At 45.8% G+C, this 23,138-nt stretch overlaps 1 protein-coding gene across 2 annotated transcripts in view; it reads left to right on the top strand.

Moving 5' to 3' along the window:
* Ddc (dopa decarboxylase) overlaps positions 1-23,138 on the top strand; it is an 83,375-nt gene that overhangs the window by 4,772 nt on the left and 55,465 nt on the right. Inside the window, exons 1-4 of one of the 2 annotated variants that reach the window (XM_051200693.1) lie at positions 4,386-4,566; positions 14,504-14,712; positions 18,833-18,946; positions 21,628-21,747. In XM_051200693.1, the coding sequence (XP_051056650.1) occupies positions 14,512-14,712; positions 18,833-18,946; positions 21,628-21,747 (435 nt within the window). In that variant the 5' untranslated portion in view covers positions 4,386-4,566; positions 14,504-14,511. Of the gene's footprint in view, positions 1-4,385; positions 4,567-14,503; positions 14,713-18,832; positions 18,947-21,627; positions 21,748-23,138 lie in introns of those variants that run through there. The other variant, XM_051200694.1, reaches the window with a different exon arrangement.

The raw sequence follows: 23,138 nt of genomic DNA, 5'->3' as shown, positions 1-23,138 counted from the left end.
TCCACTCTATTTAACTACCCATGAGTCTATTTGCACCCAGCAGGCCTCGCCCCACACACTGCACACAGGACCATTGTGCTTGTGACTTGGGGGGAACATCGCCCCCCTGCCCCCAACCCCCACCTGGCTGCCATCACGATCTTCCTTCTCAGAACTCCACTGGCCTTTCTTAGACTTCCGCTTTTCCATTTCTATTTCAGAGTCCGAGGCATGTGCTGGATTTTTATTACAGTGGCACTGAGTCTGTTCGCCTGTTAGAGAAGAATTCAAGTATTTATAACCTTGGCTGTTCCTATTCAACACTGGTTTATTTCCATTTAGTCTCACCTTCCTGTGTGCCTCTCCATAACCCGCAGAGTTTTCGCCGGCTTTTGTTACCTCCATTCCTTGTGGTTTGCTTCTGTTGTAAATGCTGACCTAGCTGCTTCATTGTGGTGCAAAAAGTGCAGTTCCCCCTCACAGGTGGGGAGAGCAGATTCCAGTGCAGGACCTGAGGCCTGCTGGCTGGACCTACACTCCAGTGCCTTCCCATGCCACCCAGGTCTTTTCATTCCACTCTTAAATACATCTCTTATGTCTCCAGACTCTCATTTTTACCCATTCACATCCAATTTTATCCCTGAGATTCGATGGTGTGAGTTGCTACACATGAAGTTGAGACACATTCTGCTTCAAACCTCTGAGGGTCCGCATGCCCTTTGAGCAACAAGCATGGTCGCTTCGCTGTGCTCTCTGGATGTCCCAGATCTCCTAGTCTATGCCATTACCTATCTCATTTTGTTGACTTATTTTTCTTTCTTTCTTTCTTCTTTCTTCCTTTCTTCCTTTCTTCTTTCTTCTTTCTTTCTTTCTTCCTTTCTTCCTTTCTTTTCTTTTTGGTTTTTTTTTTTTTTTTTGGTGGGAACACATTTCTAGACAGGGTTTCTCTGTGTAGCCTTAACTGTATTGGAACTCTCTCTGTAGACCAGGCTGGCCTCAAACTCACAGAGAATCCATTTGCCTCTGCGTCCAGAGTGCTGGGATTAAAACATATACCTGGTGTTGTTGATTGATTTTTAAGACTAGGAACATTTTATATAATGTTGGGGTAAGCTGGGCAGTGGTGGTACATGCCTTTAATCCCAGCATTCAGGATACAGAGCCAGGCAAATTCTCTCTGAGTTTGAGGCCAGCCTGATCTACATAGTAAGTTTGTGCACAGCCAGGGCTGTACAAAGAAACCCTATCTTGAACCCCCCAATAACAACAATAATAACAACAACAAAAACATACGGTGATGTGTCCATACATGTATGCTTAGTGTAGTGTTTCAATTAAGTTAAACATTCCTATCTCCTCAAATGTCTGTCTGCAGCTGTGTGATCTTCAGTAAGTATCCTGACCTCTCTGAGTCTGTTTCCCCATCTGTAAGTTGGTGCTGGGAGAGAAATGGGTTGTGAGGCTCAGGGAACCTATGTGAAAAAGGCTACAACTGAAGCTTTAGAATGCCAAGCACTATCAGGGGAAATCTCCATTAAACAGAGGATTTCACTGACCTACAGACCATCTCCAGAAGTCTTTGCCTGGGGAGGGGGGGGCTTCCTTCTTGTTTACAGCCAGTTCTTTCCAGGACAGTGCTCTGGGTAGAGCTCTGTGTTTTTCCATGGGTTTGTTCTTCCTAGAATCCAGTGTGCTAGTCATCTTTCCTGTGCCCGTGCTCCTGGCCAGTCCTCCTGATCAGGGACTCCTCTTCCTCATATGAATACGGGCAACAGTGAGGCTGAGTTGTGAAGGAATCAGGCTGAGAGTACCTGAGGGTATCTGTCCAGCCTGGTGACAGCCCTTCCCACCTCACTGTGGCTTGTTTCAGTAGTCTAGGTAACCTGGGGGTGGGTGCCAGCCTCCTGCCCATTCAGCTAGGCTCCACTGATAATGGTACCAGGTGCTGGGGCGCTCCATCTGTACAGATAGAGCTAATCTCCTTACATCCTCCATTGTGGGCATGGCTGCTGTCTACATCGGCAGTAAAGGGAGCTGCCTGTGCTGGGGGCCAGGGTCCCTCATCCATGGCCAGCAACCATGTGTTGGCTCTCCCTGCCGCACAACCCTCACTTCTTCTGGACTTGGAGCCACCACCTCTGTTCCAAACTTGTCTGTGAAGAAATCCTGTGGGGCCGCGTCATGGATGATCAGTTTTCTTTGGAGAATTGCTGGACATGGTATGTGTGTGTGTGTGTGTTTTTTTTTAATTTGAAATATTTTTATTTTACTCTCATGGTGCTTGGGATTAAAACCAAGTCCTCCTGGATGAAAGGCAAACACTCTCCCAGATGAAGTATATCCTTAGTTCACAACTTTTATTTTTTATTACCTTCATATTAAATGTTAAAACGATTTTGTGACTATTTCTGAGGACTATTATTTTACTTACTGTATGTATGCATTATTTTGTTTAATCCTGGGGAAAACAATTTAAAATTTAGTATTCTTAATTCTACCCCTACATGTGAAGAAACAAATTCAGATAAGGCAAGAAATTTATCCACAGGGAAAAAAATGAGGAGTCTAGGAGTATACTGCCTGTGCTTCAGTGCCTTGTATGTTAGCCCTAACAAGCTAACATAGGTTATGGGACTCAAAAGACAGGCAATGACCTGATTTGGGAGGTCATTGTATGTTAGAATTAATGGCTTTATCCCAAAGGCAATGAAGAGTGATCAGAAGACTTGATCAAGTAGAGATGTAAGCTTGTACTTTAGTAATATTTAACCTATGCACTATGATTCTATCACCATCCTTTTTTTTTCATTATTTTTTTTACTTATTTTTTTATTTAATTTTATATAACAAAGTCCAATTAAATGAAAACAAACATTTATACACAATATTTGGAATTTGGGCGTCGTTCTTTCCAAACTACTTCCTGCTGGTAAGGGGCGCTGTCTTGGGGGATTCGAAGAAGATTCAGATAGAAGTCCAATGCGCTATCCATTGCGCCACAGAGCCCACCTGGTATGTGTGTGTTGTATATGCAACTGTATATGTGTGTATGTGTCAGTGTATGCATACATCTGCATGCATGTACATTTTATGTGTACACATGCATGAGCATAGTGACTGCATGCTTACATTTGTATTGGTGTGTGTATACACATGCATGCACATTTGCATGTACCTCTGTGTGTGTGTACTCTCTGTGCGTGCGTGTGTTATCTGTTCATATGTGTGTGTCCTTTGTGCATGGGTGGGTATCTTCTATATATGTGTGTGCTCTTTCTACATGTGTGCATTGTCTAAGTATGTATGTGCTCTCTGTGCATCTGTGCATATGGATGTGTTCTCTGTTAATGTGTGTGTACTTTATGCATGTGTGTGCCCTCTGTACATTTGTGGGTGTGTTCTCTGTGTATGTATGCAGATATACCCTCTATGCTATTTGTTTGTGTGTGTATGTTCCCTATGCATATGTCTGCTCTCTGAATGTGTATACACTCTATTAATGTGTACCCTCTGTAAACGTGTGGGTACCCTCTATGCATATGTGTGTGCTCTGTGTGTGTGTGTGTGTGTGTATGTTCTCTACATGTGTTGGCTCTCTCTGCATGTGTGTATACTCTATTAATGTGTGCACTATTTGCAAGAGTGTACCCTCTGTAAACGTGTGGGTACCCTCTATGCTTATGTGTGTGCTCTGTGTGTGTGTGTGTATGTGTGTTCTTTGCATGTGTCTTCTCTCTCTGCGTGTGTGTATACTCTGTATGTCTGCCTGTATGTGAGGTCTATGTGCACATGTATTCTGTGTGTGTGTGTGTCTTCTGTGTGTATGTGTGATCTTTGTGCATATGTGTGTTTCTGTGCATGTGTGTCTGTGGTTCTGATAGATGCTTCTGATTGGTGCTGCTGGCCAGAATTGGCTCTTCTTCTGCTCTCCCTTATCTGCATGACCCAGGCTTCTATTCTAGATTTATATAGTGATGTGTACCCCTTACGAAAAAAATTCAGACCTTTAAGTCACACTGATTAGCAGGACGTGGTGAGCCTCTTCTCACTCCTACACACTGGGCAGAAGTGTACAGCACCCAATATAGTCGGGATGGTGCTTGGCCAAAGGGACCAGTACTGTTCTTTGAATGAGCTGAGTGGGATTTGAACTTTTAGTCCATGACAGCCCCTGTGTCAGGCAGCATTCCAATGGTCCCCATGGATGGAGCAGGGCCTGTAACCAGACTTCTCCCCTAGAATAGAGCCTGGGGTTTGAGCTGCTAGGAGCCTCCAGGAACACTGCTCCTTAGTCTGGATCCCAAACAGTGACAGGGAACCCAGGACCCACCTCTCCTGGACCTCTCTCCAGGCCCCATTGTTCTCTCTTTGCCCTGCTGGGCTCCATCCTGTGAAGCAGGAGGCACACAGGGAGAAGAGCAAGAGAGGCTCTGGGTAAATAATGCAGAGAAAGCTGCTGATTGGCTTCGGGAGGCGGACACTTTGTCTACATAAATGGCAATCGCATCCTCTGTGCCTTTTAACTGTCACCAAGGAGAGAGAGAGCAAGCAAGGGAGCGAATAGAGAGGAGGCGACTCCAGCTGCCTGTGAGTACAGCTCTTTGTCTACATGGCTCAGGGTCAGACCCCAGCACCCACTTCTGGTAGACAACGACCCTGGGGCTGGAGTGGGCATCTGTGGTTGATTTTGGTCATGGTGTCTTTCTAGGGACAGAGATACTGCTGGCTGAGCATCCAACATCGCAGGTGGCAGGGCTGCTAAAGGAACTTTCAGAGAAATTAGGCACCAGCCTCTGCCTGCCTATTTTGAATCATATCTGTTCTAGTCCAGCAGAGATTTGGAACTTCTGGTGGCTTTTTAGCCCTTGTTGTTTGAGCTATTGTAGCAAGTGAGTGAAGTGGTTTTCTGGAGATCCCTATACCTGTGGGATGGGAAATGAGGAGGCGGCTGTGGGACCACAGACCTGGGAGTGCTTTGCAGGGGAAGGAAAACTAAGCAAAAGCCTCCCACAAGTTATAATAACCTCCTTCTTATAGGGCTGGGCGCACAATGGGCACACAGTATTTGGGAGCTCTGTTGTAAATGAGCAAGGCAACCACAGTAGGAAGGTGCACCCACTCCACCCTCCACATCCTCTTAGCTCTAGTTTCCAAGGCAACTTCGGTCAAGTTACCTGTGTTTTCTTCTTACTTGCTTTCTTCTCCCCCTCAAAGGCTTCCAGTCCTGCTCCTTATACACAATTTTCTTATTTGGAAACACCATGTTTCCCCTCCAAAACAGGATCAAAGCAAATGTGACAATGTCAGGAAAGCTGGCCTCCTTTGGAACTTTCAGGGGTGCCAGAGGGAAGCAGATTTTGTTCGGGGTCACCCCAAGCTCAGCTAGAGCCTGCAGAGTCCTGGATCAGGATATCCCAGGACAAGGAAGAACTAGCCAGGGAGGGGTACCTGGATGTCTGCAGAGAGATAAGCGGTGGTCACCTGTGACAGCATCCTTTCCTCTTCCCTGGGCACACGGTGTGTGGGCCTCTGCACAGGGATTGTGCTAAGAAGATAAAGAAAATTAAATTCTCCTTTAAACCTCCACACATCCAAAGAAATGTCCAGGGATCTAGTTCTATTTCTTTTTTCTGGTCTTGCAGCTATTGGTTATCATAAAGTTTTTACCCTGAACGTTTGCAAACTCATCTTATGTCTGCTGTTAAGTTTGAGCAAGTATCAGGGAAACAATGCTTGGCGGTATTTTAGAACAGTCCTAACGTTCTCTTCCCATTCACAGGCATTTGACAGGAAGACCCTCAGAGGGCACAGGTTCACAGGGACAGTTAGGTTAGAATTTCACTGTCTGGGTGACACTAGGTGAGAAGAGACTGGGATTGTCTTGCTGCTGAGATATGCCATTTGTACAAACCACTTTGGATCTCTGCAGGTGTAGGCAAGCCAAGTGCCACCCCTTGTCTACTTTCTTATTCCTGAAGTGAAAGTAATTTCACTGTGCTGTAGAGCCCATGTGAAAATGGAGGAAATGGAGGACAATAGAGTTGGTTCAGCCTGTTCCCATGGAGATGCACCCAGGAGGGTGGGCAGCATTGAGGCTTGGTCTTCTTGCTGAAGCTCCTCTTCTGAACACCGATGTGTGAGGCCTAGCAGGACCCTGGTGACATATAGGCAGGACCCCTGCCTATATGACATATATGCCTATATGACATATATATGACATATAGGCAGGACACTTGGGGTTGCAGGCAATACCTCTATCAATACTGGCAAGAGACCTTGTTGGGATCCATCTGTGCCTCTCAGGCTACAGAGACAGTGTGGGATGTCCAAGCCAAGGGCTAATTGGGAAGAGGCTGATTTCAGGAGAGAGGACAGTGCCCTCTTGCTGGCTGTGTGACTGTGGTATAGCAGTAGTAATAATCCTCACCTTACAGGGTTACTGGGTATTAAACAAGATACTGTGAATACCATGTGCTTAGCAGAAGGTCAGGAAATACAGATTTGTTTGGTTTCTCGGACAATAGAATGTGACAACCAAATGTCAATGTATTCTCAGAATCGAATGTGGAAGAGCCTGGAATACAGGGTTCTTAGCAACACAGTGACAAGCCAGCAACTGTGCAATGCAAGGGATAATGAGGAATTGAGAAGTCAATGTTTACCACTGACCTCATTCGTGAGAGAAAATTGAGACTACCAGAAGCGGGTACCAAAGGGCACCAAATAGACTCACAATGCCAGGTGTCTGTGTTTGCAAAGACAATAAACCAATATGAGACTATTACCAAGAGGCAGCCCCTGGAACACAGCCTGAGGAGTCTCTGGCCTATAGAAAAGGCAAGTGGCCTGTGATCTTTGTAAACTATTGATGTGACTTCAAGGGCAAAAGCAAGAAGGAGACAATCAAGGAGAAAACATAGAGTAGAGGAAGAGCATTCCTTCTGCAAAAAGTAGCACACATGAATAGAAGCAAAAAGATTTCAATGCTTTTATATTTGAAATTTGAGTGGATGAGGAAAGTTAGCAGAGATGCTTGCTTATATTGTCTGTGTATAGACCTAAGCTTTCTGTAGCATTGTAGCTTTTCTAGAAAGAATTAAGCAACACACAAGAATAATTGTACAACACACAACTGTTTTGTGCATTGGGGGAATTCATATCCTTCAAAGACACTTTTGATGGTGTCACCTGCTCCGTGGTGCTTCAACCACTCCACCTGACCTTCAGCAATACCATTCCTAACATGAGATGCCTGCAGGATGAATGAGGGTAAAGTAATGTGGAGGTCTTAGTTTTGGTTATGTTCTGTTTTGCACATAGATATGTAGAAAGCCAAAAGCAAAAAAAAAAAAAAAAAAAAAAAAAAAAAAGTCATTAGAAATAGTATTTTTCCAGGCATTGTCAGCCAAGAAAATACTAAGATGCAGCATGGTTGTTATGAAACAGGAAATGAGAAGAAACAGTGACTCTTTTCACATCTGCAGAAGGGCAAGGGTAGGACCAACTGGCAGGCTTTGAGCATCTTAGGGCATCATTATAGTCCTGTGTGGAGTTGGAATTGTGGATATTTCACGGATTGGAAATAGAATTCAAAGGACTGTGGCTTATATCCTCCAAGCTCCTATGTTGAGTTTTAGCACAGGACATGGTGGCATTAGGAAGTGATGCTTTGGGAGGTGCATTGGTCAAAAGGTCACAGTCTGGAAGATGGCAAGAGGTCAGCGAGTGTGAACCTGGGAGAGGCACCTCACCAGAAAGCAATGTGATTTCAGAATCCTAGCTTCTGTAACTTGCAGCACCAATGTTTGTGGAGTGTAATCCATCTGGTTTACTGTGTCTTTTGAAGTACCACAATTGGACTAAAGTGAGGGTCTGACTGTGGCTATATTTCAACAAGTGCTACCCAAGCCCACTAACTTCTTGTTTCCTTTTGTAATGAACATGTCCCCTCACCAACTAAGATGTCTTGGAAGCTGCTATGCTAGGCGCCCTGGGAGCCATTTAGGAATCATAACTGTGTCAGAGGCTCAGGAAATGGTTGAGCTTCAAGTTCTGATGCTGCCTGAGGCCACTTTTCTAGGGGTTGCCAAGCAATGGTCATTTGCAACAACTGTTAGGGTGCTCAGCAACTCTATCACTGGGTAGTAGGACTCACACTGCCTGAGTTCAGCTGAAACTGGACCTTGCTGGTATCCAGCCTCTCCGTGCTTCACCTTCTTATCTGTTGAGAACCCTGACAAGGTGCTCTGTTTGGGTGGAGTGTCCACCAAACATCCATGTGTTATGCTGGACTCCAGAGTGGAGCCATGAGCAGGTGACAAGATCTCTAGTGGGAGGTCCTTAGGTCACTGGGATCATCCCCGTGAAAGAGATTGTGAGATGGTGGTTTCTCCTTCCCTCTTTGCTTCCTATATCACCAGTAGCCAGAAACACATGTCACCCACAGATAGACCCAAATCAGACAAGAGCATAGACTTGGGCTCTATGCCATGGCTCCATAGTCCTTTGCTCTGACTTTTAGAACATCTGTGGTTAGTGCAGCCCTCTTCTCAAGTCTGGAAGGGAAACAGTGGCTATAGAGCAGCAGGCTTTCCACTCTGTAAAAGGAAGTTTGTGAGTTGTAGGGCATAAAAATGTAAATAAGTTCATATGAGAGACTGGCCTCTAAAGTCAGAAAATGAGGGGCTTCTGCTCAGTGAATTTTCCTTCTACTTAAAACACTAGAATACCCAACTTCACTTCTTGTGTATAGCAGAATAGGCTGTGCTTTGTAAACTTGGGAAGTAGAGGCAGGAAGATCAGAAGTACAAGGCCAGCCTAGGCTACACAGTGAGCCCCAATCCAGTCTGGGAGGCAGAAGGTGAATGGGAAGGAAAAGAAAAGAGGGAAGGGGAAGAAAGGAGAGGAGAGGAGAGGAGGGAAGGGGAGGGGAGGGGAGAGGAGAGGAGAGGAGAGAAGAGGAGAGGAGAAGAGAGGAGGATTTCCCCTCTTCCCCTGCACAATACTTCCCTGATTACTAATAAAAGTTTTTACTGAGTACGGACTCTGCTGCAGGCACTCAACATGTGGCCTCCTTTCATCCTGCCGATGGCACTCCTGGGGGTGCTTTTATGCCTGTTTGCCTTTGCAGGAGCTGACAGGAAACCTTAGAAAGGTTGAAGGTTGAAGGCTCCATGGTAACGAAAGAAGTGCCCTTGACCTTGGGTCACCTGACACTGGCACATACCAAGGCTGCTCTTGAGCCAATTTGGACTACTCCTGTTCTTCACAGTCAGCAACAAAACATGGTCACCAAAAGTTCATTTTAAGACATGCCACTTAGCCAGAATCTTAAACGTTTAAAAAGGCTCAAGGGACTTGGAATTTTGTGCCTGTTGTGAGGTAAAGCATCAGATAGCCATTCCTCAAGTTATTAGAGATTCCTCATGGCTAGAAACCTTGGATGGAAGCATGGAAAATGTGAAATGCTAGGCTAGACTATGCATGGGTGCTCAGAACTCTGCTGTTCTTCCCTCAGCACACGGGAGCTCACTGTGTACACCATGGTACCGACATGAGCTTCACGTTTTTCCTTCACCGAGGTTCCGTGAAGCAGAATTCCTATACCAAGTATAAGAATGTCTGGAGGGGCCTGAACCGGGCTCTGGGAAAATGTCTATGGCAGAGGAGTCCAGTAAGGAAAACTGAGAATAGAAGCTGTAGCCTAGGCATAATGAAAATTATGTAGCTCAAAGGCCAGATGAAGCTGTGGCTGTGGGCCTCACTCTAGTAGCTAAGACTCTACCAGAGATGTAGTGATCCGGTGTTGAAAGTTGTCACAAAAGGCAGATAGAATCCAATACAGAGTAGAGCAGAAATAAAATATCTAGAAGGCCAAGTTGATTGATTGATTTATTCATTCTCAGTTACCTAAGGACAGCAGTGGAAGGGTAAATTACAACAACAATAATAACTTCTTAACAGAGGGTTGATTGGGGGGCCTGAGAGAGTTCAGGGGGAGTTCATATGTCTCTGAAGCCCATGGGTATGGAGTTGTGTTGACTGTCACTGATAAAATAAAACATCCAGGGAGGTGCCTGGCTCTCCACACATGCACCAAAGATTTCAGGGGTTGCATGCAAAATCCATGCAGTGCAGCTGCTGCCAAGACAGATCAGGTTGTGTCAACAGAAACCCTTTCAGGGGTCTGGAGAAGTACAGGCCGTTGCCCTTATCACAGTCTGCATCTTCCAGCTAATATTTGCCCAACCTGGAGCCATGAATATCAGACAGCTCCAAAATGAGCTTGAGGGCTCTTGAGGCTGTGCCCTAAGTACCTTCTGCAAAGGTTTCAGTGGGAAATAATCTCCAAATAAATGACAGGATGGTTTGAAAAGAATAACCAAGTATTATATTACAGTTTGCCTAGGAATATTTCCTTTCATAGTGAGTTGGGCCGTGCTTGTTTGTTTTTTCCCTGGCACATCCTGCTTTATCCATAAAACTATCTTATTCCCAGTAGAAAGACATGGCTGGTGCTTTTCTGAGAGGCTGAGGGTCTCTTTTAGCTTTGTAGGGCTTCTCTTTTGGAGACTTCAGCTTCCTGCAACACATACACCCCCCCCAAGTAGGCAAACAGAGACTGCAAAAATGGCTCCTTTTAAAAGACGATTATAAAAATCACATACAAGGTCCAAATCAGAAGGGGAAATTTGTGAGGTTTTTGCCATATAAAAATTAAAGCTCTTATAAGACCTCTTTATTCTGACTCTTATAAATCAGAATAAAATCATACCAAATTAGGTCAGGCCTAAAGGAGGAAAATGTCATAAAACATATCATAGAAATGAGGGTAGAACTTTTAATATGTTAGGATCCTTGCAATTAAATTTTAAAAAATTGCTAATATCCAAGTGGAAAAAATATAATGAATAAGCAATTCATAAATGAAGAAATCTAAACGTCAAAGAAACATCAGAACACTATTTGATTTCAATAGTCAACGTTAAAAGAGAACCATTCATGATTATGAGACGGGTGAAGTTTAAAATTAACCTCAACGACTGTACCACAGTCCCCATTAGAAGAGTAACTTGATAAAGGCGTGTGCTCAGAGAAACTTGGCAGTTCTAACGTAAAAACATTAAAGCCATATATCTCTAGAAAATTTTATTCTAAAGAAACGATAAAAAAATAAATGTTTTCCACATTTAGGATTTTTTAAATGTAAGTCAAAAAATATGCAACAACAGATAAGAGGTACAATTTGGAGTTGTAAAGATAAGCTCCTACAGTAATTGCCTATCATTCACAGGGCAATACAGTTCAAGACCTACAGAGGCTATCTGAAACTAAGGATAGAAATGTATCCTATGCATTCATACCTGTGCTGAAGCTCATTCAATAAATGAGACATAGAAAGAAGTTGATGATACCTAATATGCAGCAAAGCAGTTGCTGCATCAGTACAAGGTTTACTTGAACGAAAGGACTGCTATATTGTGACAGTCAGCCTGATAACTACCAAGTAACTAACAGGCAGGTAATACATACAGTGGAGAAACACGGTCCTACTAAGGGATGATTCCTGTACTGAGTGACATGGAACAGGAAGGCAGAGACATCATCATGTTATTCAAAGTGATGCACAATTTTAAAAATGCACACATTTTCCATTTAATGTTTTTGAATTGCACTTGACTGCAAGTAACCTTAGAAAATGAAAATACGAACAACGGGGGAGCTACTAGTTGACAGTTCTTGAGTGATTATTTAGTACCACTGTTCAAAGCTATTTCTATAAATTTATTTAATATTACAATAAATTCATATTTATCTCGATTTTTGTTTTCAGTTAAGGTAAACAAGGGTTAGTGTGGTAGCAATTCATGTAGTGTGTGAGGGCCTGAGTGTGAGCAGGTCACCCCTTACCCTAAGTATCAGCCTTGGAATCTGCCCTCTCTCCACACCTTCCCACTAACAGAATGGAGAAAAGATGATGATGATATTCCTCAATGGAGGCACAATGTCTGACTGTAGCCTTGTCGCAGTGTGTAGTAATGCCATCAGGAGAGGGCATGCAACAGAAATGCATTTATCAGCATGGTTTCCCTGCTCTTGCTAGTTTAGCACTTGTTGTTGCTGTAATTTAAATCTTATCTTATGCATCATCGTCTCCCAAGCACTCATGGCTGAAATGTGCACCCAAATGGTAACTCTGAAATGGGGGCTGGGCCCCTGTAAAATGTTCCTGTGTGTTCTCCCTTTAGCAGAGAACACTGGAGGAAGGAGAATCCTGAAGACAAGCTGTCCCTGGATATCATCTATGTCTAACCCAACCTTAGTCAGTTTAAGCCTAGTTTGACAAAGAAACCCTGCTAAGTATACTGGGCTGACATTGCTAATCAGATTCATCTCCTTCCACCCTTGGTATCTGACCCAGCTTGCTACCTCCCAACCCCAAGACTAAACATCCATGTTGTCAGTAATTTTTCTTACCCACTGGTTTTTATTATCCTTTCTTATTATTTGGTTGGAGTTAGAGACACCTAGGAAATTGGTAAAGCACATTTCTTGATGCTTCTGGGAAGGCATTACCAGAAACCCTTAGAAGGTGGTCAGTGAACTGAAAGGGAAGCTAGCCTTGAATCTGAGCAGCATTGATAGGCTGGGTCAGATGAGTCAAAAGACGGAAAGAGGAAGTCTCTGTTATAGCAGGCATACATTTTTGCAGCTGCTGTGACCTGTGAACATCAGGCTCCAGCTTCTTTAGCCTCTCAATAAATAAGTCCCAGCACCCAATGACTTCCTGAGGAGGTACCTTCAGGGCCTTGACCTCTGGCTGGGGCTGCATCATTGGTGTCTCCTATCCCAAAGTTCCCCGGACTTAAGTGGCAACTGGTTTCTGCAGTCCTCCAGCTTGCTGACAGCCATTGTGGAAATAAACAGCCTCTGAGCATGTGAGTCAATCCAATAAACTCCCTTTTGTAGTTAGAAGTATATGTATACGGTGGGTTTCACTCCTCTGGAGAGCCCAGGGTAATCCCCTTTGGCTACAATTCCCCATCTGTCCCTGGTGTTTCAAAGTTGAGGTCAAACTCTTTCCCCTATGCAATACTCTTGAATAAAAAGTCTGTCTTCCCATTTTAAAAAAGTGCCTGATGAATCATTTCTAATGCATTTAACATCACAAAATCTGTCCAACCCCCCTTCCCCACCCAGACAATGGGGAGCATGGAGAAGTGCTGGGAACATGACATGAAGGTCAGCCCCATTGCTAATCACAATGGATTTGACTCATCCCCAGTACTTATTCTGATGGAAAATCCATCTTCAATTACAAAGCTCTGGACTAAGGGAGGGATTTAGAAATGTATCCTTTGTTTAGCGTTCAATTGTCTCTCACAAATTTAGGAACTATTCAGGAAAGACACATGTTACAATTGGGGATGATAGGATTCTAGGGGGTTGTCCATCTTTCTTGTTTTGCAAATACATTTGATTTTTTACTATACGTACATTCCAGACATTCAGATTCCCCTGCATGCTAACTTGTATCTGGATCCGCAATTAAGGCTCACTATGCCTTGGTGACCAAGTGCAGAGAGGGAGGGGTGGGGGCACTGTGTGAATCATCAGAGGCTCACAATCCCTCTGAGGTTGAACAAGGCGATGCTCTGCCTTGTGTTTGAACTCTTGTGATGTAAATAAGAGTCCTCCTTTTTTTTTTTCCCCCTCCAATCTGTTTTGACCTCATCCTTTATGTTGTTATTTTTTTCTTAGTGATTAGACTGTTTAAAATGACCCTCAAAATGTACTGCAAAAGTGTTGTCACGTGATCTTCAGCCCCAGCAAGCGCGGCAGTAAGCTCTGTGGAGAAAAATAACTGTTAGTCAGCACCACTCAGGTTGTTGCAGTGTTGGTGAAGATAATGAGCATGAACAGTCATAGCTGCCCGCGTGTGTGACATGGGTGAAATAAAGAGAGCGCCATTCTGACAAGCAGACTGTAGGCAAAGGTGCAGGTCACCAGGAGGTGGGATTCCAGAAAATGGCATCTCCGACTTGGGCCAGGGCTGGGCTGTCCTGGGCTCTGGGCTGAACTCACATGGTGGTCATGCCCTCACCCACTCCTCAGCGACTGACTGGCATTATCATCTTTATCTCGGCTGATGGGGGCGGGGAGGTTGGGGGCTCCAAGTGCAAGGCTCTTTCAAACGGCTAACAAAGGGTACAGGCAGAATGGGCACCAGTGTTTGTCACTGAAGGTGGAAGAATCCATGAATGTATGCTTCTTGTGTTTTCCTGAAATAAAAAATAAGCTGGAGGGTGCTGTGGGGCCTTCTGCTGAGTGTCTTGTGAGATGCGGCCCGGGCGCTGTGCTGCACTGTGTGGACCCAGCAGCATGCTTCTCTCATCCAGATGTGGGAGAAAGCAAAGGGTGCTGAGCTGTCATCTCTAAGATGTAGTCATTGACCCCTGGACTTGCCCATCCAGTTCAGAGGTATAATGTTCTGTTGGCTGATTCCTATTCTCTCCATGGGCAGTTTTCCACATGGATTCAAGTGAATTCCGAAGGAGAGGGAAGGAGATGGTGGATTATATAGCTGACTATCTGGAAGGCATTGAGGGACGCCCTGTGTATCCTGATGTGGAGCCCGGCTACCTTAGACCCCTGATCCCCACCGCTGCCCCCCAGGAACCAGAAGCATATGAAGACATAATCAAAGACATTGAGAAGATAATTATGCCAGGGGTGAGTATGTATATGAGATGACATGACAAAAAGGCTTATGCTAATATAACATCTACAGGAAGCTACAGTTCTAGTGTCATGGGTTCCCCAAAACAGGTTAAAGAGAAACTCGTACCATTGTTTCTGCTTCAGTTGAGACACTGAGATTTAGAGAAGTTGAATGGTCCACAGAGCTCTCATGGGGATAGTAAATGAGATTCAAATTACCTGGGCTCCAAAGGCAGAGTAGGGGTTTTCTCCCAAGACCCCCAAGATTCAGTACTTGCTTTACCATACTCGGTTCCTAGCTGTCCTATGATGTCGAGAAAAAAACAAGCTCCTGGTGGTTGATTGCAAATAGTTTAATTAGTTATCCTAAATAAAGGCATTTATAGCATTTTCTATCTATCAAAAGGTAAGTTTTATGAACCGAGGGAATGCTGTCTTCATTTTGTTTGGGTATGGGCAGTGTACACTGCTTCTGCCCAAAGGCACAGAATAGCTGAGCTATTCCTGATAGTCAGAGGGATCACAGGCTTGCAGAGAACCCCAGCGGTGTGTCTCCACAGTACTACTTTACCCATCAAACAATTTACCTAAAAGACTGTGTCTTAACCTGATTCTGAACAGCTGAGATTGACCCTGGTCACCAAATCATGTGTAAAGTCTAAGCTGGCAGTTAGGTGGCTGTGGTTGCAAGGCAGAGAGACGAGCATGTGACATGCAGGGCGGGGGGGGGGGTGGTGGTGGTGGTGGTGGTGGTGGTGCTGAGATAGTGGGTACTCATGCTTATTCCCAGATAGAATTCAGAGGCTCTGGGGAGGCCGCTAGTCAGCCAAAGTCACAGGCTTCAGAGTCAGCGCCTCAGTTCCAGAACACCTCTCACAGCCCTTGTCAAGTTTCATCTCCAGGAGATTTCCCCTGGCATTTGTTCTTTGAGTAAAACTCAAAATTCTAGCTCTGGCCTGCAAGTTCAACAAAGAAGCAAAGCCAGTCAGCACAAAGCCCAGTGCAGGGAGACACAGTCAGATGTCAGGCCATGGAGGAATACAGGAGCATGGTGCTGGGAAAAACTGTGCAGTCTTCCTACAGGAATCCACACTCTATAGGAGCATTCGCTGGGTAGAGCAAAGCTGGGAAATGCACAGGCTCTGGGGTTAGCTCCCTGGGCGACAGTTCCAGCCAGCCCTGTGCTTGACCCTCCCCCCCCAAAGCTTCATGAAAATTCTGTGTTGTGCACAGCCAGTGTGGGACCATCCAGTTCACATGCTCTATGGCTGTTCACAGCGAGCAAGGCAGAGGAGTGTCCTTTCCAGTCAAGAATCACCCTGGCCTTTCCAAGACCTGGGTAGTGAGGAAAGAGAGTGTGGAGGCCCCACAGGCAGTGTGGGGCCTCCAGATACCTGACAGAAACGACGGCCCCAGGCTCAGCTGTGCCCTCTGGCCCTGTGCATTTGTGAAGTCTTTGGCCTCTTCCTCTACTGGCCTTTGCAAGTTACACTTTATAAAGGCATTTCCGCAAAGACAAGCACATTACCACTGCAGATGTTTTGGTTTTTATCTGAACATTCTTTTTTCCCCCTTTTTTCTTTCTAAAGCCTCATGGGCCCCACTCCTGCTTTGCTGAGCACATCACTCAGCCTGTGAAGCTCTCCAGAGCCTCTGGGACTCACTGTCAGCCTCCCTCCCTCCCTTCCTCCCCCCTCCCCCCTCCCCCTTCCTGTTCTTGCTAACCCTGATTTTCTTTCACTCTCACTTTTTTTTTCCCCTCCCTCTGGCTCTGTCCCACTCCCAGGCCTGGAGGCAGACATGCAATGAGTCTTGCTGGAATCTTCCAGCTTTTAATGAGCTATCCTAGTTGGTTATCTTCATAATCATAATCTGGGGTTCCTTGTGCCACGTATGGGCCAGTAAATGTCTAATGTGTGGTTTTCCTGAGAAAAGACATGTTTACATCTTTGCAAAGACTATGGAAAATGGCAATGTGTTAGTCAGCTTTCTGGGCCTGTAGCAGATAACCGAAATGACAAACACACAGGGACAAGGTTCATTTTGGCTTATAGTTTTAGCCCGTGGTGAGCCAGTGCATCATGGTAGAAGCATGTGGCAGAGAAAAATCTCCTCAAGTCACAGTGGGAAAGCAGCACAGAGAAAGAGGAGGGGACCACCATCTTACAGTCCTCTTTGAGGGAACATCAGCAGGGACCTTAAGGCCTCTCACTACCTCCAGATAGTGCCACCTTGGGGACTGGGCCTCTAACACACTGAGCTCTGGGGATTCTTAGGAGCTGCCCCATAACGTGGTGTCGTAATAAAGCACATCGACGAGGTGACTTCAACATTTCTCCGGTTTTTGGAGGTTAGGTTACAGTGAGCGGCTCTGTACCCTCCAGTGGTAGAAAGCCAGCTCTCTGATCCCTTCCTCCTCCTCTTCTTCGTCCTCCTCCCCCACCACCACTCTTAGCCTCTTCCCTCTAATAGCTCCTCCTGTTCCTGACATCCAATGCCCCTCACATCCTGCAGACCCTTACTTTCATCTTTCCTTCAATGTTTACATGGAGTGATTTGAGCTCCCGGCTTCTATAACGACAGGATCTAGGCCCCTCCTGCTCCCAGGGATCATCTTTCCTTATACACTGGTGAAGAATGAGTGCTTGTTTTATGTCTCTGCCCTCAGTTCACTTTGTGAAATCTCTTCCCCAAGACAGACATATCCTTTAAAAAAAAATAAAAATCTATCATTTTAAAAAATATCAGCCTACGGCTGTGCATAATGGCCTCATCCCAGAAGTCTGGCGATGACAGAGGGTAGGTTGCATGAGACTGTTCCTTACACTGGAGGATGCATCCTGATTTCAGAGATCCCAAAACTCAACAGTTTTGTCTTATAATCAATGAAAGAGAGAATTTATTGGGCTAGGATCTGGAAGAGAAAATCCAAGATGGTCTCACTGGCTAACAACACAGAAGGAAACCCAGCTCCTGGATTTAGAGAATCAGTAGACCCCTTTCTGGAATCTTTAGATCAGAACCATATAAACCTTTTGAACTTTAGAGAAAGTAATACTTCCTTAGCCTGCTACAAATCACTACACAGCGCATCAACTTTCAATGACTCAAGAGCAGAAATTTTTGGTTAAAATTTGGAGTGTGTGTGTGTGTGTGTGTGTGTGTGTGTGTGTATGTATGTGAGTGTGTGTGTGTGTGTGTGTGTGTGTGTGTGTGTGTGTGTGTATGTGAGTGTGGGGGGGGGTTCAGATCTTCCAAATGGATACAATGTCATTGCCCTCCATAGAGCCTGGAATTGTTAGTCTATGGCCAATCTGATCTTTTCTTAGAAGAGCCAAAGTTCCATCACAAAGGCCCCACTCTGTGACCTAAGTACCTCACCATGGCCCTGCTTCCTCATACTGCCATTTATAGCTGGGGATAGGGTTTCAACACATTGCAAGGGGAAGATTCTGCCCATGGAACCAATATTGGTCATATGTCTTCACCACTGCCCTGGTTCCCATCACTCCTGGGATTCCCAAGAACACCATCTAGGTGTATCTCCTCCATAGTCAACCTGAGCTTTTCCTCTGTACCTAATCCAGGGTTGGCATGGAGCAGGGCTGGAGAAGGTAGGGGGACAGCAGCTCCTCATAAGGCTACTGGTTTGTTGGCAGGAGCATATTGTGCAAGCCAGTGAGTGGGAAGGGACCATATGAAAGAAATGCTTTAAGAAATGGGCATTAAAAACAAAATAAACAAAAGCAACTGAATTTTATAGAGCAATTTGGGGGAAAATCAAGCTTTTTACTCTAGGATCTCAGATGTGTGGTGCAGCACTTTCTGTGTCCCGGGCACCCAGCAAAAACCTGAAACAGTATTGTTCCTACCTAGAGGCTTCATGCATTACGACAAATTATAATATTTTCCCATATTATCTTATGAAGACAGCACTATCTTCTTGGCTAGCAAAAATATTTAGGCACAAGACAGGGAGTCTGTTCACTGTAATGGGTGAAATCAGAAATTGTGGGATGATTTCATTTGGGAAACTTTATCCAAGTTGACATCTGTGTGCACCCTGTGTACAACCTTGCTCGGTTGCAGCTTGACTCCTTTGCCCCAGAGTAACTGTTCCACCTCCCCACAGGTAACACACTGGCACAGTCCCTATTTCTTCGCTTACTTCCCCACGGCTAGCTCGTACCCAGCCATGCTGGCAGATATGCTGTGTGGGGCTATTGGCTGCATTGGCTTCACCTGGGTGAGTATCTCCAAGAGCCTGTGGTGGGGTCTTTCCTTGCACGGGGAGCTGATCCCTCTATACTCAGGACAGAAACAGGTGGCTCTGTCACCTGTAGGCAGCAGGGACACTGCAGAGAATAGTTTGGCCTGGGGGTGGGGTGGATGAGAAATTCTAAATGGGAAGTGGGAGAGGGAGGAAGGAGGAGGAGAAAGAGAGAGGGGGAATGGGAGGGAGGAGAAGGAAGGGAGGAGAGGAGAAAAGGAAGGGAGGAAAGCAGGGAGAAGAGAACAGAAGAGAAGAGGATTCTGCACAGGGCTGTTTTGTTTTGTTTTATAAACACTTGAATCAAAATCCCAGTCTAAGGCAATGAAGTTTCTGCAGGCCAAAGCTGGATCCTACATTCCCCTAAGACCAGAAGATTGCTATGTGCTCTGAAGTCTGAGAATGCTACCACCCCTGTCTTGTTCCATCTGCCCCCCACCAAGCTACTGCCCAGCCTATCTGATGGGCAAGTATGCAGAGCAAAAGTGTCTGGAAATAGGCTTAGGGCTGCCTGCAGGCCATCCAGCCCTCCCTGTGTGAGGTCTCTTCCCACATGGAGTAAAGACTTAGAAAGTCCCCCATTCTGAAAGCTTCAGGCCTAGGTCTCCCTGCTCTCTGTGTCCCAGCTGTGTGCGTCAGGAGAGACTCAAAGTAGGTGCCATTGACTCTCAGGTTCTGGGGCTGCCCACACTATGAAGAGTTCCCCAAAGCCTAGAACTGTCTTTGACTCTCTAGACGGAGAGTAGCTCTCTTTTCTGTGCCTTGGAGCCCACTTGTATTGACAAGTGTTGAGTGAGGACCTGGGATATAGAAAGTGGGGACAACTTAGGAATTCTCCTCCGTGTGACACCTGTTTTGCTTCAAGCTGGGATCCTCAGGGGCCCAGCAAGCGGGAGTCACTGTTTATGGGAGAGCTAAGGAGGCCTCCCTGCTATTGTTCTTCTGTTAGGCAACTGGGAACTCCTTCTCCTGGGGACAGACCTGGCCTAGGCTGAGCGTACCCTTTTTTCTTTCATTAGATGTTGCGTAGGCAGCTTTCACGGGTGTAGTTCTGCTCTCCTGGCGTGTCTGTCTGGAGACCCAGCATCAACCTCTGGTTTATCTGCTCTTCTAGACTGGTTTTAGGTTTTGAATGAGGAAATGTCTGCCTTCCTGCCTCAGAGGTTGTGCTCATAACAGGGAATGCTGGTTCCCATGCCTGGAGTTAGGATTAGTCTGACTGCATGCTGGAGAACCCACCAGGCTGGGGATGACCATCTGACCAGCAGGGAGAAAGTGCTCTTGTCATCAATGTGTCTTAATGCCAGAATGCACAGGTAGCTACATGAGTATTCTGGTCACCAAGTTCTGCTCCAAATGGAAGCCTAGACCTAAGAGTACCCAGCCACCTTCTGTGTGCAATGAGAAGAGAGGAGCCAGTCACCAAGTGACTGGGGAATTAAAAGACTATATCAGATGAGTAGCCTGTGTGGTGTTGCCTAGCAGTTCAAAGTAGCCAATGTCCATTTTCTTGACTCCATCCTGCACTCTAAAATTCACTCATGGTCTCAGAGGAGGGTCTACCAGTAGACCTTTCTGCCTTGTTCTGTTCTACGATCAAGCACTCAGTGCACAAGCAGTCAGGGCAGGCATGATGGAGTCGGGTTCACAAGGGTACAATTCTCCTTGCACCAATGTGGATGAAAGAAGCTGTGTCTAAGACTGAGTTCAGGCATCTGAGGCCCATCTGGGATTAGGAGATTTTAATCTGGGATTCAGTCCGAGTTGACCCCAAATTACTCAGTGTCTGGGCCCTTGCTTCAGCGTTTGCTCCTAAAGAACCATGGCTGTGTGTGGTGGGGATGGGGGTGGGGTGGGGAGGTTCATGTATCCAGGGACTGTTCTCAGCTTTCACCCGGAGACCTCCTGTCACGGAGAAACGACGGAGATGATGAAGTAAGTCAGAAGGGGCCCGTACAGATCTACCCAGCACGGCTGGCTCCCTGGGTCATATCTGGAAAAAGTGCAGGACGAGCAGAGAAATGTCCTCCTTGTAAAATTCTATCAGTGCTGCCAGGCCCAGGCCCCTGCTTCCAGGCCTCTTGGCAGTGCTAAACCCCGAGGCTCCTCCAGATCTCTGGGAAATGAGAACACAGCATTGTCTCAATCCATTTGCTGGGGGAGAACAAAATACCATAGGCCGAATCCTTTATAAACATTAGAAGTCTACTTGAGGGTGTGAAGAACATGCTACTGGCATCTGGCAGCAACGCCTGCTGTGTGATCACAGCAGGCATGCATGAAACAGACAAGAATTGGGGTGAACTTCCTCATTTCTATCTAGTTCGCTCCTGAGACGACTCATTTTCCAACACTTCAGGACCAAGCAGCCGCCACACAGGCTGGTTAACGATAACATCCCCCCACCTCTCAGGACTCTCACAGTGGGTTCAGGTTTCAACATCCGAATGTGGGAAGGCTCGCTCAAAACACAGAGGCCAAGGGATTAATTCCTCACCAAGAGTGGATTTGGGGGACAAAAATGTGAACTTTTGTGCTAAATTGATCAAATAAAAGTCACCAAAGAAGCAATGCTTCCCCATGTCACCCTTTTGTGCAGAGGCCAGCTGCCCCGTGGCTTAGCGCCTCACTCTCCCCCACCCCCACCCCCACTGCAGGCTGCGAGCCCAGCCTGCACAGAGCTGGAGACAGTGATGATGGATTGGCTGGGGAAGATGTTGCAGTTGCCAGAGGCCTTTTTGGCTGGAAGAGCTGGTGAAGGGGGAGGAGTGATCCAGGTAAGGTGGGAAGAGTGGGGAAGGCAGTCTTCTGGGAGTGTGGGTTCCACAAAGGGTCACAGCTGCAAACAGAAAGCAGAGTCCATGCTGCTTTGTGCCTTCCAGAGGACAGGAAAGCTGGGAAGCCCTGCTCTTGGAGTTGATGGGATCTGGATCCTGGTGCTGCTTCCCACGAGCTGTGGGAGAGCACTTATCTGCACAGGCCCTTCTGGTAGATAGAGCAGTGGCTACCACATAGGCAATGAATAACAAAGCAAGTATTTTTATTGGGGTATCCATTGCTGGCCGCCATGCCTAAGCTCTCTCCAGACACAATTACTCCTCAAAGCACTGTGAATTAGGTGCTGTTTTTACAACAGAAGAAACTGAGGCACAGAACAACTGAGAACTTACCTCTCAGCTTCTAACTGAGAAGTTATAGACCTTGTGCCAGTGTATTCCAGAACCTAAAGGTCTTGATGTCACCAAAGGATCCTGTTTTTACCACAAGTGACAGCTGTGGCCATGCTTCAATGTCTGTATGTGCTACTTGTCTGCGAGCCAACAGCTTACCTAAGGCCTCTGCTATGTCCGTGCATACATTTAATTCATTCTCAGATTCACTCGAACAACTGTAGGGCTTACATGAGGGCACACAACAGATGCAAATGACAGCCGTGGTGAATTTTCCATTCCACCAGGATCTTCAGAGTGAATGATTGGAATTTATGACCCCCTCCTTCTCTCCCTTTTTTTTTTTTTTTTTTTTTTTTTTTTTTTTTTTTTGAGACAGGGTCTGACTATGTAGCCCTGGCCTGGCCTGGATCTCACTTATGTACAGCAGGCTTGTCTTGAGCTCAGATCCACCTGCTCCGCCTCCAGGGCCCCAGGGCCCCAGGGCTGATATTAAAAGAATGTACCACCGTGTCCCAGCAAATGTGAGCCTTTAAGAAACATTTAGTAACACAAGCAATGAACTACATTAATTCGTCACCCCTCCTTGCGTATTTTTCTCACGTCAAGTTTATGGCTGTAATACCGAGAAAGTATCTTTAACTTAGAAAGAAGGAGTTAAATATATCTATTGTTTTCTCTGAAGCTCCGAGTGTAAGGTAGAGCAGTGATGGCTCCACATATTTTATGGGTTAGAACCCTGGGGCTGACAGGAGAATTCCTTTGTGGAAGATCACATGTCTAGTGTGGCCAAACTAAACTAGGAAGCAAGGCCTTCAGTTTCCAGTCCTGAGACTGACTATTCAGTAAGTTTTGACCTCCAATGTATGACCTTTTCCTTGAGGGTGCTATGCATAGTTTAGTGGCTTCAAACACATTTATTTTCTTATGGTTCTGTAAGTCTGACTTAGGTTTTAACGAGCTAAAATCAAGATTGTCATCTTAGAAGCCCAAGGGGA

This window comes from Phodopus roborovskii, unplaced genomic scaffold (assembly GCF_943737965.1).
Source record: "Phodopus roborovskii unplaced genomic scaffold, PHOROB, whole genome shotgun sequence".
Taxonomy (NCBI): Eukaryota; Metazoa; Chordata; class Mammalia; order Rodentia; family Cricetidae; genus Phodopus; species Phodopus roborovskii.
The sequence above is the reverse complement of the archived record's forward strand: the minus strand, read 5'-3'. Positions and strand labels throughout refer to the sequence as shown.